The 16021-nt window shown below is 34.6% G+C and overlaps 1 protein-coding gene across 1 annotated transcript in view; it reads right to left on the bottom strand.

Annotated features, from left to right (window-relative positions):
- The window catches only part of LOC104543580 (golgin subfamily B member 1-like), a gene marked incomplete at its 5' end in the record, with an annotated part of 25611 nt that extends 9590 nt beyond the window's left edge, over positions 1–16021 (bottom strand). Inside the window, 16 exons of the mRNA XM_010188225.1 lie at positions 122–1234; positions 1513–1617; positions 1994–2162; positions 2417–2526; positions 4058–4188; positions 5052–5142; positions 6032–6141; positions 9826–9976; positions 10890–10981; positions 11677–11794; positions 12261–12286; positions 12645–12966; positions 14409–14522; positions 14710–14832; positions 15272–15457; positions 15808–16021. Coding sequence (XP_010186527.1) covers positions 122–1234; positions 1513–1617; positions 1994–2162; positions 2417–2526; positions 4058–4188; positions 5052–5142; positions 6032–6141; positions 9826–9976; positions 10890–10981; positions 11677–11794; positions 12261–12286; positions 12645–12966; positions 14409–14522; positions 14710–14832; positions 15272–15457; positions 15808–16021 — 3175 coding nt within the window. The remainder of the gene's footprint in view (positions 1–121; positions 1235–1512; positions 1618–1993; positions 2163–2416; positions 2527–4057; positions 4189–5051; positions 5143–6031; positions 6142–9825; positions 9977–10889; positions 10982–11676; positions 11795–12260; positions 12287–12644; positions 12967–14408; positions 14523–14709; positions 14833–15271; positions 15458–15807) is intronic.

The following is a 16021-nucleotide window of genomic DNA, read 5'->3' as shown; positions in this document are numbered from 1 at the left end:
CACACTCTTTTACATCCAGCAGTTTGGACAAATACTCCTTTTCACTGATTAGCTGTTCCTTCTCTTTTTCCACCATATCTATACTTTTTTTCAGACATTCATTTGCTTTCATTTGCTCTGCCAATTTTTCTTCTTTCCCTTCAAGTTCTGCCTGCAACTGCTGATTAGCTGAAGCTTTCTCCCGTGTCTCTATATCCATCTTGTTAATTTGTTTATGTATTTCATTTAATTGGTTATTAAGTTCTTTGCAACATGTCTCTTTGGCTTTCAGATCTCCAGTTAATTTAAGTTTAGTTTCTTCATTTTGCTGCTCCAAAACCCCAAGCTTCTGCTCTAATGAAATAATGAACTCCTGTCTCTCCTGTAATTCTTTTTTAATTGTTTCCTGGTGTTCAGTATGTTCTATAAGCTTCCTAGATAACTCAGCCAACTCTTCATCTTTTTTAGCAGTTTCCAAAACCAGTTTGTTGTATAAATCTTTAATTGATTTTAACTCATTTTCAAGCGTCCGTGCTTTACTCTCTTTCTCTTTAAGCAAACTGTTCCATTTTTCCTTTAGAGTATTGTTTTCCTCAAGCTGAGATTTCAAATACTCAGTTTCTTTTCTCTGTTTATCCTCAGCTTCTTGTAGCTTTTCAGATGATTTACTGATTTGTTCTTTCAGCAAAGTAATTTGTGACTCACACTCCGCAAGTTTGTTATGGTATGCAACACTGTTGGCTTTGATTTCAGAACGGAGATCCTTAATTGTAATGCTGTTCTCACTGCTTTGTCTTATTAATTCCTCATTTTCTTTGGTTTTAGCTTCATTCTCAACTCTAACTCTTTCCAGCTCTAGTTTCATTGTATTAGCTTCCTCAGAAAGCACAGATAGCTTCACACTTGCATCTCTTACACCAGTTGTTTGTACTTCTTTCAATAAATGAGTTTCCCTTTCAGCCTTTGATAAAGCCTCTTCCATCACTTGTATTTCTTCCTCTTTGCATTGCACTTGCTGCTTCAGAATGATAACCTGTTCAGAATATTCTGTCATATTCAAAGACAGGACAGACATCTCTCTGTCTTTTTCTGCAAGAGCTTCTTTAAGATTATCTATTTCTCTTTCACGTTTCTGGAGATCTTGAATAAGTTGAGATCTTTCCTCTAAATGGCTTGTATTCAATTTGTCAAGCTCTTCATTTGTCTGGTCCAGATCCAACTGCATTGATTCTACGACGCCATCTTGTTTCAGAGTCTAAATATCAAGAAAATAATGTTACGAGAATACTTAAAACATATATTAGAGGGAGAATGGAAGTTACACTCTACATGTAGAATGAGTATCTAAAGTAATCAATCTGTACCGAACTGTACAGTCACAAGATAACCATGTTATTCTTTAGACTGTTCTAGCATACAGAAAGTTTAGTGTATAAATACTTGAGCAGCCAATGCTGTTATTTTGCTGACGTTTAAATGGGCCATATTAAAAGAACGTAAAATTTCTTCTCTTACTTTATATTAATGAGTTACCTTTTCCTTCAGTGTAGCAACCTTTTCTGTTAGATCACTGATGACTGTTTTCTGCTCAGTGTTCTCCACTTCATATACATTGCACTTCTTTAAGGTTTCATTCAGCTTAGTATTAAAAATAAAAATCAGTGTGATAGAAATATACAGAACGGTATTAAACTTGTGATGTTAGAGTTATAATATTGAGTTTACATAACAGTGGAATTTTATACTTGAAATTAATAAACAGGGATAACTTATCACCTCAGTAAAACAAACACTTTAATGCAAAGATCTGTATTGGGTCTAAGAAATCCTTACATACAACTTAAAGTTAAGCAATTACATGAAGCAAAACAAACTGTAAAGAAACAGAGCTAAAACTTCCCTATTGCAGATGGGGAAAACTGCAATACTGCTGCTGTGACACAAATAGAAAGTTATAGCTAATGCTCACCAGTTCTGATAAATTAAATACTGTTTAACAATAACCTTAACTTACCTTTTGTTCAGTATATACAAACTTTTCACCAAGCTCTTTGTTCAGAAGATCCTTTTCTTGAAGCAGTTTCTTAAAACTTTCAATTTGTTCTAGTTTTTCTACCATGCTCAACAGTTTCTGTTCTTTTTCTCCAAGTGAAGTTTCAAGGAAGCTATTTCTGTCATTTAAACTAAGAAGAAAATACACATTTAGACAACTTGAAAAACAAAACTTGCTTTAAGTTTTCTAGACTTATTAGCACCGAACTATGAATAATTATTTTTACACTTTCCATTTAAACTTCTAAGTACAAAAATAACATTACTCCAAACAGAAGCAGGAATCAAGTAGCTCTTTTCCAAGTGTTTTAAGAAATTATACATCTCATTAGAAGTTTTAGCTTAAAGCCAAGAAAGCTAATTGTGTACAGAGTTATAATTTTACCCTTTAAGCTGCTCATTCAAGCCAGAGATCAGAATTTGATGCTTTTCTGCATCTCGCGTTTGTTGGTTGCGTAACTGGGTGAGTTGAGTTTGCAAACGTTCATTTTCATTCTGCAACAAAATAATAATGAAGAGTATTATCACATATAAACACCTAGAATAGCGTAAGATGACTGGAGTCACGAAAACCTGACTTCAGGAGACTTACATCCTACACGGTAACACAGACCGTTATTCAAGCACTTTAGCAGATATCAGTGCAAAATACAACACTAATATCACAAGTTCCAGTATGATATTAGTTCAAACAGATGCTACTCACCTTTCAGAAATACCTCCTTCAGCAATGCTAAGATAGCATGAACTCAAGGATGATTGCTGTATACCAAAAACAACACACACACTCATACTGTGTTAAGGCAGCTTACTTATCTTAACAGAGGTAGCTACTGCTTTGAAAAAATATTTTCCTCATTGGTTTCAAGACTGTACCAAAGTTGCAAAAATTTTTGCCTATGTTTTCAGGTTGAAGAAATGCAAGAACCTGCATATGGAGATTGTGGGGGGAAAAGGAAGCAAGCTTCATTCAACACAGTACAAATCTCCTACTCTAGTCACATCCACTGCACCAATTCGAAAATAAAATCAGAAAAAAAAAATCTTATGACAGCAACCAAAAAACAAAAGCAGAACACATATCCAGAATCAACAGCAAAGAGGACAAACATGGCAAACTTGTCACCTCTAATGAAAGTAAGCTAGCATTTTGGAGGAGGCAGAACACACCTGAACCGCCCTCAATAGCTGCCCTTCTTCATCTACACCAAACGTTACCTGTATTGAAAGGCTTTGTTACAAGATTCTCAAGTAAAATAATATAAGGTTGTCTTTCATCTTAAAAACATAAATTTCTTTTTTTATATATGTGCAACTTAACAGACAAAGAACTACGAATAATGCACCATGCCTGGTTTAAGTAAGAGATCAGTTGTGTCATTTAGTGAAAATAAGGTTTACAAATTATGAAACATAGTAACTTGCCAGTCAGACCATATTAAAAATAACTTTCCTGATAAATATTTACTTCACTGTTCCTTTTGGTGCCCTTATTAAAAACTTTACAATATAAATATATGGCAAATTAATATCTAGGGTTTAAATTGCATATATATAAACAGATATAAAACTATTATTTTAAATATATTTATACAGTTTCTTTTGTACAAGTGTATGTGTGTATATGTAAAAATAATAATATGCACACACACACACATTTATATAAAAGAAACCTGAAGGATGCAAGAACAGGGAGACTTATGTCAGTAGCAACAAAACCTAATTCTGGACCTTCTCACAGAGGCCCCCTACAAAGAACACTGAAAATCACATTACTATGTCTTTGTTAACGAATAACAAAGCTTACTTTCAAACAAGTTTCTCCATGTGATAACTTTTACTTTTGCTGAACAGAAGTGACAGGCTTCAACTTCAGAGCATAACATAGTATGCGCATACTCTCTGCCAACATAATTATGAAGTATAAAGCAGGCTTCAGACATTTTTGTCTTACTGTAGACTATGATTGTAAGAATACAGAGAACAAATTCATTCTATCACCACATTTTACACAACAATAGCTCACCTGAAGAGCCTCCATTCTACCTTGAAGCTGCAATCTATCTTCCAAATCCTGACAACGCTCTTCAAGAAAAAGAATTTGTTCCTGCAGTTGATTTCTTTCCAGTTCCAACTCTTCAACCACACTCCGTAAACCTATTTAAGTAAAAAAAAAAATTATTTCAAGAAAAGTCTACTAAAATTTCTGAAGTCTAGAAATGGTTTCAGCTTTTTATCCACAATTCTCACCAGCGCTGGACACAACCAGATCTCAACTATTTCCAGTGGAAATGCTTGCACTTCCAAGAACTAGATGGCAAAAGTACCCTTAACTCTTGAAAAACCAAAATAAAGTTGCATAGCTCAAGAACTCAAGAAAACCTGGCAGAAGTATTCTAAACAATACTGTGGCTCAATCAATAGTGTGCCTCATGTTACTTTAATCACAAGTTAATCGTGTACTTGCAGGATCAGATCTTAAGCAGTTATCAATAAATAAACTGGCCTGTAATAAAATTTGCAGGTGAGCCTGTTCTATTTTAACAATAAGGTGTATTTGTAGCCTCTACCACCAATATAAAAACATCTGCATTAAAAAAAATAAGAATCTGATGTTTAAATTTAAAGCATACAGCAATGGAATGCAATTATGCTTTGCAATGTAATATTTATACAGATTGGAAACACATTCACAGGAACAACACTTAAAAAAACACATGATCTTGCCACATAGATATTACATGGGCACCACGGCTCAACCAGTTCTAGTCTCTAGTCACATTTATATTCTACCGCTGAACCAAAACTAGGCAGTTCATTCAGCACGCACATGCTTTAAAATGAAAAGGAAGAAAACACAAGCCAAAAAAATTCAACAAAAATTAGAATACACCACAAATGGGTTGTTAGTTGAATTTGAAAACAAAAATACACACAAAATGCAGATGCTGTGCATGCTTTAATAAACTGTCTAGTCGCTATCACACCTGCATTAGGTGAAGTGTACTCGGGCCACCAACCTCCCATATTTTCTCCTTCAGCCGAATCAGCGCTATCCAAGGTGATGTTCAATTCTTGAAAGCATTGTTTTCTATCAAAGCTGTATTCTTCCTATGCACAAAATGTGAGAATTAAGTTTAATTTAAAAAAATAACAAAACAAAGGTATAATAAATATTCTGTTATTAAAGGTGTAGTTTCAATTAAAAGTCCTAAAACTCAGCAAAAGTTATTCAGGTGCCCAAATGTAAGTATAGTGTCCACAGAGATCCCATAGAGTAATCCGCCGTGCTTCCAGCTACTATTTCCAAAAAAGCCAAGTCTCCCCCAGGTTTTATACGGTATCTGCCAGGCCTTTGAAGACACCCTCAGGCATCTAAAGGCCAACAGATAACTGTACTCAGATACCTTAATTGGTCCCCTCATCTCTACAGTTAATAGGGTCCTCTGGATCTCTGGGTAAAGTATCGGCATTAACTAAACAAAATTATTCTTCCAATGGTATGTTAATGTGACAATGTAGTCCTAATTCTTCTTACAAAAGATCATCCTTTTTTTTTTTTGTGCAAGTTACAGCACCAACTACCTGGAAGTACACCTGAATGAACTGACACAACTTACTACTTATTCAGGAAAGTTCCACCAACAAAGATGTTTGTAAAGATTGTATTTAAACCATATGTATCTTAATATATTACGCATGTACAGAACTTCTAGCATGTCAATTACTCCAGAGGAAAGCTCATTATTTTTCAATGTAAAATTAAGTAAATTCATTACTCAGGGATTAGAGAGGTGTGATGCCATTGGAATTTCTCATCTCATTTCTTCTGGCTACATATACCAACACTAAATTTACTAAATTTTTAGTTTTCAGATAACCAATCTACATTCTTAAGCCCTTAAAGTTTTTAAGTGTAAAGCATCATATACATAACAGTACTTTCCATATTTTTATTAACATACAGTTAAAAATAAACCCTTTATCTCTTTTAACCCACCTGAAGCTTCCTGCTGCTCTGATTGGTTTTTCTTCTTGCCTGCTGCAGCCTGCCCATTCCTTGACCTGTGGTCAGTTCCTCCTCCAGCTCCTGTTGCCCTGAGACCATGGCTGGATCAGAGCAGCCAGGAAAGAACCAGTCATCCTCAATCAGTTTTGTGCCACAGGAAAGCAATCACATTTATATCAGACACTACTATACAAAAAGAGACCAGGGACAGGCCGAAGTCCCTATAAATGACTGACAGGAACGAGATTAAAGAAGCAATCCATTGCATCCACCTTGTGATTTCCCTCCAACATTACTATGTAGAACGTAACAATAAAGTCTGAGCATCTCACTAAGAAGCAGCAAGCTGAAGTCTAACTTTATTTCTTCATCAGCTCTAAATGAGGACTTTATATGGGAGATTGGAAACGGTAAGGTTATGCCAATACTAAAAAAAATGCCAACCAATTAAAATGCCAAATTACATCTCATTTCAATTTACCAGGTTAAAATATACCTAACCTGTATGATAAAGGCATCAGCTGAAACAGCTGTGGTCTTTATAATCTGAACAATCACATTCATTTTTATGAAAACAGCATGTGTCCCTTTCCACTTTAATTTTAGTATGAGCTACAAAGCCAGATAATTTGAGGAAGTCACAAGCATGTGTTACACTGCAAACCGGCATCAAACCATCTTATCGTAAATTAATAATACCATTCTTTTTAAGACAAATACAGAATCCATTGTAAATAAACACACTGAATAAATTCAGAATATGAAAGCTTAGGTATGCACCCTGTTCCTTGTTAGAAATTATTTTTCATTTAAAGTACATTCCCATCTGTTTTGTGATATGACAAAACATGTTTGGGGTAACAGATCAGGAAATAGATGTTTCATGCAAAGCAGACAAAACAGAACAGCCAGTGAAAAGAAATGAAAGTAAAGGTGGCTCCATACTTAAATTAAAAATTAGGTTAATCAGGTAATTACAAATTCAGCTTTCAATTTAACCACATCAATCCCCAGTTGTCCTCACAGCGTGCAAAATTCAGAGAACTTATGACGATGCATCTGTGAGGTAAACACCAGAACTTATTAGGAGATTCAGTCCTACCAGGAATATTCAGCTTTCATCTGAGTTGTCCAAGGATTACTTATACCAAAAATTTCATTAACACACAATTCTGTAACACCTACTAGATTTAAATTCTTCCTGTAATATTTAAAAATTACAGACTTAACATGTTGCCACACAAGATTAGAGTGAAAAAGTTAAAGAAAAAATCAATTCTTTTTTAAGTAGGACTGCTAAATTGGATTTTACTTCTGGTTGTAATCACACTTCAGCTTCAGGCACTGTCACTTTATAAACATTAATTTTACATGCCTTTGTTTATTTTCAAGTATAAATTCTACTTTTTTTTTCCCCCATTATACGTACTTCTTCAAAACCATAAAAATAAATGCCAAATTTTGATCACATGTAAACCTCTGTTTACAAGAACTGTCATTGAAGCCAGTGAAATGATTCAAGGGGCAAGCATTATTCAAGATAAGAACTTAAACCCTTCTTTGGAGAAAAAAAAAAAACTATTTCTTGTGAGTTGAAATTGAGGTAATCTGTCTTTAAATATAATCAGAACGAATAACTCACTGTCCCTTATGAACCCAAAATATTCAGGCTCCTAAGTATTTGAAATTTAAAAAAAGAATTAAGTTACTACTGCCACATGAAAAATGAAAGTATAGAAACAGGAGCTTTAGAACGATTTAGAACACTGAGGCAAGTGTTAAAATACTTTCAGTTAAATTCAGCATTGCTTTAACAACAATTAGTAAGCAAATACATTTTCTAATGCTTTACATCTGCTTAAGGAGCTTTTCATTTGCAATTATACGTAACGTAAAAACTGAAAAACTTCCCAGAAGACCTTTCTTCATTATGTGCCTGTATTTCCTTGTGTCACTATTTCCACTAAATAGCACAATCTTTAGTGGTTTGAGGAAGAAAAAAGCCTATAAAAGTCTATAAATTTAATTGATACTTTCATCCTTGACGCTTTTGCAGCTCCTCACACATTCAACCCAAAGAAGACAATCGCCACCCATGGCAAACTGTCATAGACTTTGATGGAATGAGTAGTGCGTTTATATAGTGCGTAAAATATTGGTAGCTAGTATTAATGCATGCAAAGTTCTGCAGTTTATGTGATGGAATTTGGTTTATTAAATACTACTGAACTGTACTACTAAGAATAATAACATTAATTTGATTCTTAGTCACAACCACTTGCAGCAAGCTAAGAAATTTTTCTCTAGATAAGTTTACATCATAAATATGGAGTCAGCTGTTACTACAAAGAAAAATGACAGAAAGATGATTTGGTTAATCTAAATGAAGAAACAAGTATTGCAAGGCAGAAAAAAAAGTCAAGTTAAAACCAGCATTTGTTACACATATTGCTAAAACCCACGTACCATCAATGGCAAAATCTTATAAGGTACTGTTGGCAATTTCCTCAAAAGAGGCAACAACAGAAGAAATCAGCAACAGCACATTACAAGTTGCCATTGCTGCAGCAACCTGCATGCACAAAACTGATGGGAAACTACGTTCTCACTGGCTGACCAAATCGCAGTGTAGGGTAGGAGTGGAGGGGGAAGGGACGCTGAGTGCTCATCAGGTGTAACGGCAGGAAAAAAGAAACAGAAAGGTCATGCTTATCCCAAGGGGAAAAAAAATGCAAAATTAAACACAGACTGATGCAGATGAAATTTTACAACTGTTATTAATATTGCATGTGGATCTGTAGTCACCACAGATGAGGTAACAGGTAGTTTTAATGAAGGGAATATTATGCTCTTTCAATTCCAAAGCATTACATGCGTAAATCCCTCAAAAAGTAGAGACTTGATCCTTAAAACAAACTGATCACTTAAATGAAAAATAATTCAATCGCAGATTAAAAGGAGAAGGCTCAAATTCACTAACTGGATTATGACGGTAGGTTGTGCACGTTAAAATTTGAAATTAATTCCCACACAGTTGACTAACAAGACAAAAATGCTAATAAAGTACTAGATGGCATGGGGAACAAAAAGCAGTGGAAACTACCTGAAATTTATCCAGACTTTTACAAGACTTAGTAGAAGTGGCTTCACTTTCTCATCACCTGTTTTATTAATAATTTAGAAAACTACAACACCTGAGATTATTTGAAATGTTATTTCTGTAGGTGATTTAGTATTTTTAACCAGCTTCAAACCACCGCCAGTTAATGTTATTCAGTTGACCTGTACAAGTGACACTTACTAACATACTAATAAATACTGTAAGATAGGTTTCTCATGAATTATATTTAAAGAGAAACTCTGTCTCAGATACATTCTACTAAAGCGCCACCTTCATCCATCAAATTCAAACCAACATTATAGTTCCCCACACCTTCACCAGTTGTTCTAGGCAGGCAGCTTTAATATTTCAATGGTGAACGTTTTATCCTTGATCATTCATATGCAGACAATAAGCTTTCAAAGTCAGTTCAACCAGTCCTACAGAGCAGCACCTTAGGTGGCAAACAGATGAATATATGAAAAAACAGATTCATGGAAATAGGAAAAAGCAGAAATTGCAAATTAAAGCAATTTCACTAGCTCTATAAATCTTACTGCAGAAATGTGTCATGTTGGTCCACTATCAATTCAGTCTGAAATACAGCAGATGCGCGCGCGCACACACACAATATATATGTATAATGTATAAATATCATCATTCTCTCGTAAATAAACCAATTCACCTTCTCTCTCCTCCTCAATCTGAGCCATTCTCAAGGCCATGGCAGATTTCTCTTCTCTGACTTGATCACGGGACTCCTCTGACTCTGGTATGTTCTCTTGCCACTCCAGGAGCTGACTCTGCAATTCATCCACACTACCTGATTCACTGGCCTAAAAAGACAAATTGCGCATGAAAATATATTTACCAAATCCCACTGCAAACATAAACCGCATTTTAAGTTGACAAACCATTCACAGAGAAAAAAATACATTATAATTCACCACTTTGCATAAATAAAAACTGATTAAAGTGATGGTAATTGCTACTGTAGATTACGTAAAAAGTAAGCCTCACCATTTCGTCAAATACCAAAAATACTACTGCCAGTTGCACTTTTAATCTGCAATGTTTTTAAATGAAAAATGGCTTTTTAAACCAAAACATTTGTAGCCCATTTTCATCTTAGCAACATTTCAAAGTAAAAAAATATTCAACTGTCTTTATGTGGGATAACAAATCTCTACCAACTTCTTTCCATGAACAGAATAAAAAAATAAAAAAAATAATTTAAACACCCCACACACACACATCTGCTCCACAACATTTTGAAAAAATATTAAATTTTTAGCAAAATATAATTTATCATTTCAAACCAGCTCCGCTGTTAGGACTGTACAAGGTTACTAATGTGTACTGTTAATCTAATGCCCTCTGGCAGAATTTTCTTTGTTATCTGACCGGCACGTTTGTCAAGGTTACAGCTATTACTCGTTTCTGAAAGCTACTCATACTCTATACAAAATAACAGCTACATTTTGATGACTCATGTTAAATGTAACTAAATAAATAATAAATTGCTTAGAAAAACATAATTTGAGGTACATGGAAAAGTAAGTAGAAATCAATCTTTTCAAGTAATTCAAAATCTGTCAGCTTATTATCCAACTGAACAGCAACTGACACCAACAATTCCATATGTCACTACATTAATTTTAGCTCCAAAATCCAGCTAACACAATTTTCAAAGTCTAATTAGCACTGTTAGTTAATCAGTAACTCATACAAATAAATTTTAAAGATAACCTGTGAAGCTGCCCTTTTTGTAACTTGGTCCAGATCAGCTTGCAATTTCCTCTGCTGCTCTTCATAGACTTCCAGCTTAGCGAGCAATTCTTCTATAAGAATTGAATAAATTTCGCTCGTTAGGAAACAAAACTAGGAAAAATCAATAAATCAAATAAAGATTCAAAATGAAAATTCAGATGACAATTAATTTCAGTTAGAAGACCTCTGTTGGGCTGTGTTGTCCGTCTACCCACAAAACAGACTTCTTGATTATTAAACATTGTTAAATGCTTTAAATCTAACCTACTAACAATTTAAGCTGATGAACTAAAAATTCAACCATTTTTCATTTACAGAAATGATGTAAGAGAAAATAACACAAGGTGAAAGAGAAAAATCTCTCAAAGAGCTCTAAACTGAGGTTCTAAGCAAAAATTCTCTCTCAAAACTTTACAAAAGAGAAATATTTGAGAAAATTATTAATTTACTTGAAACTCACTGCTCAAAAGTTTATTGTATATATTCTCCTTCTAAGAAGGTGCCTCTTCCACTTACTGGAGAAGTTTACACACACTCTGCCTAGGCCAAAATGCAACAAGTATTACGTGCTGGTAGATTTACAGAAGGAAAAGCTGAGCTGTAACTCTCAACAACAACACACGGTACTTAAGACAAAGTTGCATGAACTTACTGCAGAATCTGTTTGAAAACAAAGATATACTTTGAAAACAAAAACGAGAAAATTCATCTATCTTTGTCTCTTTACTTTGAATCATCTGCAAAAGAAAATTAGATTTTTTTTTACCATTTTGAGTTCTGATTTCATATAATGATTGCAGTTTTGACTGGAGTTCTTCATTTTCAATTTCTAATTCTGAGACACGATTGCTTAAGGCAGATACATCATTGTTCTTTGATGAAAACTAGAAGAAAAAATAGTTATGAGTTTTTCCAATGCACTAAAACACCAGAAACACAGAAAAGTCAGTGCCATTTCTTTTTCCTCTGATTTTTAGTAAGATATAGAATACCTGTTTTTCTAGTATTTGAAAGTGCAATAAGCTAGCTAATCTCTAACAAATTTACTACGGAATGCTGGTAACACCAGTTTGTACTACTTTTTGTCCTGTATTCATCCTGTATCAACACTTCATGTCCATTCAATTTTTATGCATTTATTCATATATAGATACTTTGAATAAATTATTTTAATATTCTGTTTAGCCCATATTTTATTTTTTCAGACAAAACTTCCAGCAGAGTAGGTTTAAAACAGGTGGGTAATATTAAACATGTTACACATACATTTTTTAGTTCATCCTCCAGTTGTTTAATTCTTGATTTAGACCAAGCCTTCATTTTCAGAAACTTTGCCTCAGATCTGCTTGCTTCTTCCGTTTTCAATTTCACTTGTGCTAAGAAACAAGACAGAAAAAAAATATTTAAAACTCTAGAAGAGAATTATTACAAGACTTGTGCTTAGTTCCTTTAGCAACGGGAAGTTATACACTCATACAAGACAACTGCATTTAAAGAAAAACAAACCAGTAAGAGATGTAGTGAGAAATTTACAGTTCATGTGATTATCTTGGTATTCCTATAACCTCCATCACTGTAGTATTTGCGTATAGATACCTCTTAATTAACATGGCAATCACTCCTCCACCAAATTTAATGTAGTCCTGCCTGCAAGAGGTATGAAAATGGCATACAATACATAACAGTATGGGGCAAGGGAAGCTTTCGTACATAACAACTGTTTAAATAGAATACCTTCTAAATCTTCCATCTTCTCTTTGGTTATAGACTCCAGATCTCTAACTTCGTTTGAGTTAGTCTGTCCACTACCGCTTAATTCTGCCACTTGTTTCTTAAGCTGAAACAGGGCCTGATCTTTCTCTTGCAGCTCAGTTTCATGTTTCTCTTGAATTTCATGCAGTTCAGCATTATATTTCTCCTTAACTTTTGTCATTTCAAGCTCATGTTTCTCCATCATGTCTCTCAACTGGGCTCTCATTACATGTTTCTCAGCATCCAGTTTAGACTGGAGGTTTTCTTTTTCAGACAGAAGACGTTTCACGTTTTCATTAATCTCCTGTAAAAAAAAATCTTTTAATGTTAATGCAAAGTATTTTTAGCACCACTGTGAAATATTACATCTACAATGTATGTAGGAATACAGAAATCAGTGCTACTGTTGGTAACCTGTCTCTACTACAAAAGCTACCCAGCTCTGACTTTCCAAGACAGAATTAAGGACTTCAGGAAACAGCATCATTATTTGAGTGCAAACTATAATGCAACCCCTGCCATAGGTGAAAATGAATTAAAAAAGAATGTTTGGTTCTATGGACTATAAAAAGAAAAACCCAAAAACTGGAAGCAGATCTTTAACAGTGATCTCTAAGATTAAGAATGCTCACTACAATGCCACACAGCTGTTGTCACCTACACCCATTAAAATTAAAGCTGACAGACTGATCTAGTTCTTTTTTTACAATGTTTTGTTGCAAATTAGTTTTCTGTTAGTGCTTATTCTACTTTTACTGCCTCTACATTAGTTATTTTAAAACATACAGAGGTAGAAAAGATTACAGATCACTTTAACAGAGTAGGCTTCTCTCATTAGACCTGCTGTTCAAAAAACCTGCTGTCATGGTACATGAACCTAGGAAACTGTCCAAGTGAAGAAGCTGTGCAGAACAGCAGAGGGAACATTTCCAAAATATGGTTAAAACTGCTTATGTAAATAAAGAAAGGTTTCCTGCTATTTTAATACTAAAGCTGAGATTCCATTACAGTTTAAAGTGCTTTAAAATTCATGTCAGTCAAACCTTCCCCCCTCAGGGTGTACATTTCTATCCCCTCAATGCACTAGCACTAGGTACCATTAGTTCTTGCAGAGCACAAGTGTAGTAAGATGCACCTAGCCCAAAAGAAAACAAAACAAAACAAAACCAAAACAAAAACCAAAGCAAACAAAAAAAAAAAACCCAAGCAAAACCAAAACCAAGACAAACCCTTGCATATGACAGGAGGCATAAAAAAATGAGAAGGACAAATGAAACAAGCTTAACCTACCACAGATCTTAATTTCCTGAGCTGGACTATCCACCCTGCTACATAGTTGTAACTACTGATTTTGATTCTGGCAGTCCACTTGGCAAGAGGAAAATTTGTTGGAAATAATACAGCTAAAATGTTAGACCTGGCGCCCCACACAGGCTATGAAGTATCTGTTTCAGCAGAGTTCCAAAAGCCTGAGAGACTGCAACATTCTTCTTCCTACATTACTGAACTGAAGCAGCAGCATTCAAAATCTATAATCAGAATTCATGCTAGGTGCTCAAACAGGAAGAATCTTGATAAGGTATTGCTTTTTCCATCAGAAGAATCACATAAAACATTATTAGCATATTTAAAAGGCTCTCAGAGTACTGCCTAAATATGTTATGAAAAATTGTCTTTTGTGCACACCCAAAAAGCTTTTGCAACTTATATTTGACCTGATAAGTTTAGTTGTGCACATATTCTTACTTTCAACTGCTGGTCCTTGGCATCTAGTTCTTTTTGCAAGACATCGATCACCTGTGTCCTTCCCAGCATGACTTCTTCCTTTTCATGGAGCTTCTGTTTCAAGGCCTTTAGTAGCTAGAAAAAAAAAAAAATCAAGCAATCAATAAAGGAGTTAGAACTTTCAGAAGAGAAAGAAAAAAGACTTATCTTTATTTTCCCAACCAGACATTTGAACTGTGCCACAGAGGTTAGTAATTACACGATTCCAAATCCCCATGTCTAACTAAATCAAAGCAAGCTATTGAGTTCCAAAGAAACATACGTGCTCTAGGTCAGCACTTGCATCAGATTTAGCAGCTAATTTAAAGAGCTCCTGCTCATGCTTTTCTCTTTGTACTTCCAGTTCCTTTTCCTTTTCCTGGATAATATTTTGAAACACACGTACCTAAAAACAAACGAAAGGAAATATTAAACCAGTCCACAAAGGTATAGTATAAGTGTACTGAATTAACTGAAAGGTACAGAAAGAGAATGTGTTCTATCTAACGTCTAAATTTTGCTTCCACTTAACATTAAATTTAATTATCAGTCAGTATTACAGATGTCTGTACTGCATGCAGATAAACCTCCAACTTACATAAAATTTGTCTCGATTCCACAGTAACAGACTTTAAATGAGAAGCACACTGCCATTCATTTTCTTTAATATCACAGATCTTCACCTCTCTTCTTTGGATACCATTGGTCCAAGACTTCTAATTTCTGAAAGACTGCATGATCATGTTCATTTCTAGCAAGCTTCCATCGATTAAGCCCAAACGGCAGCTTCTTTCACCACCTCTTCTACTCAAGAACGTAAATATTTTCTCAATGTGTTTACTTACATTTTCCATAAATGTAGCTTCTTTTCCTTGGAAACGCTCTCTTTCTTTACTCTGAATATTTTTAAGACTCTCAATCTCTTCTTGGAACAAGCTACATTTTTCTTCACTGTCTCCAACCTTCTTGGTAAGGTTCTGAACTAGAATCTGCATGCTTTGCAGTGATGACTCTTTAACAGCCAGCTGATTCTTTAGAATGCAAATTAAAAACAAAAAGATAAAGCAATCATCATGAAGCCACCTCCTAGCCCTTTCCTCAGTTAAAGCAACATTAAACTCAAAATTCAGGTTTGGTTTTAATTTGAATGAAATTTGTCAGCAGCTTCTGAAGTTGATACTAATACAGATAAATGATACAGGTAAAAGTAGTAAAAATATAGATCTACTAACATAATGAAAATAATCAGTAAAGAATTTTTATTCACATTAGTAAGTGCAGAGGATTTGTGCTTCAGAGAAGGATCCACCGTAAAATACATCAGAATTCGCTGATTTCTTGAAACCTCTATGGAGATTTCATATTTGAGCTGCTAATATACCTTCAATTCTTCATTGGGCAAGAGTATTTCATTGGCAGGACCACTTGATCCACACGCTATCTGTAAATCGATGATATAAGCATCTCTTTCAGCTAACTTCTTTTCTTTCTCTGCCAGCATGGCATCCATTTCAGCCCCACGGCAGCGCTGGGCTTCCAGTTCAACATTCTGGAAATGAAATGACAGCACTGCTTGTAATCTGTACTTCCACCAT

This window comes from Mesitornis unicolor, unplaced genomic scaffold (assembly GCF_000695765.1).
Source record: "Mesitornis unicolor isolate BGI_N332 unplaced genomic scaffold, ASM69576v1 scaffold9907, whole genome shotgun sequence".
In the NCBI taxonomy this organism is placed as follows: Eukaryota; Metazoa; Chordata; class Aves; order Mesitornithiformes; family Mesitornithidae; genus Mesitornis; species Mesitornis unicolor.
The sequence above is the reverse complement of the archived record's forward strand: the minus strand, read 5'-3'. Positions and strand labels throughout refer to the sequence as shown.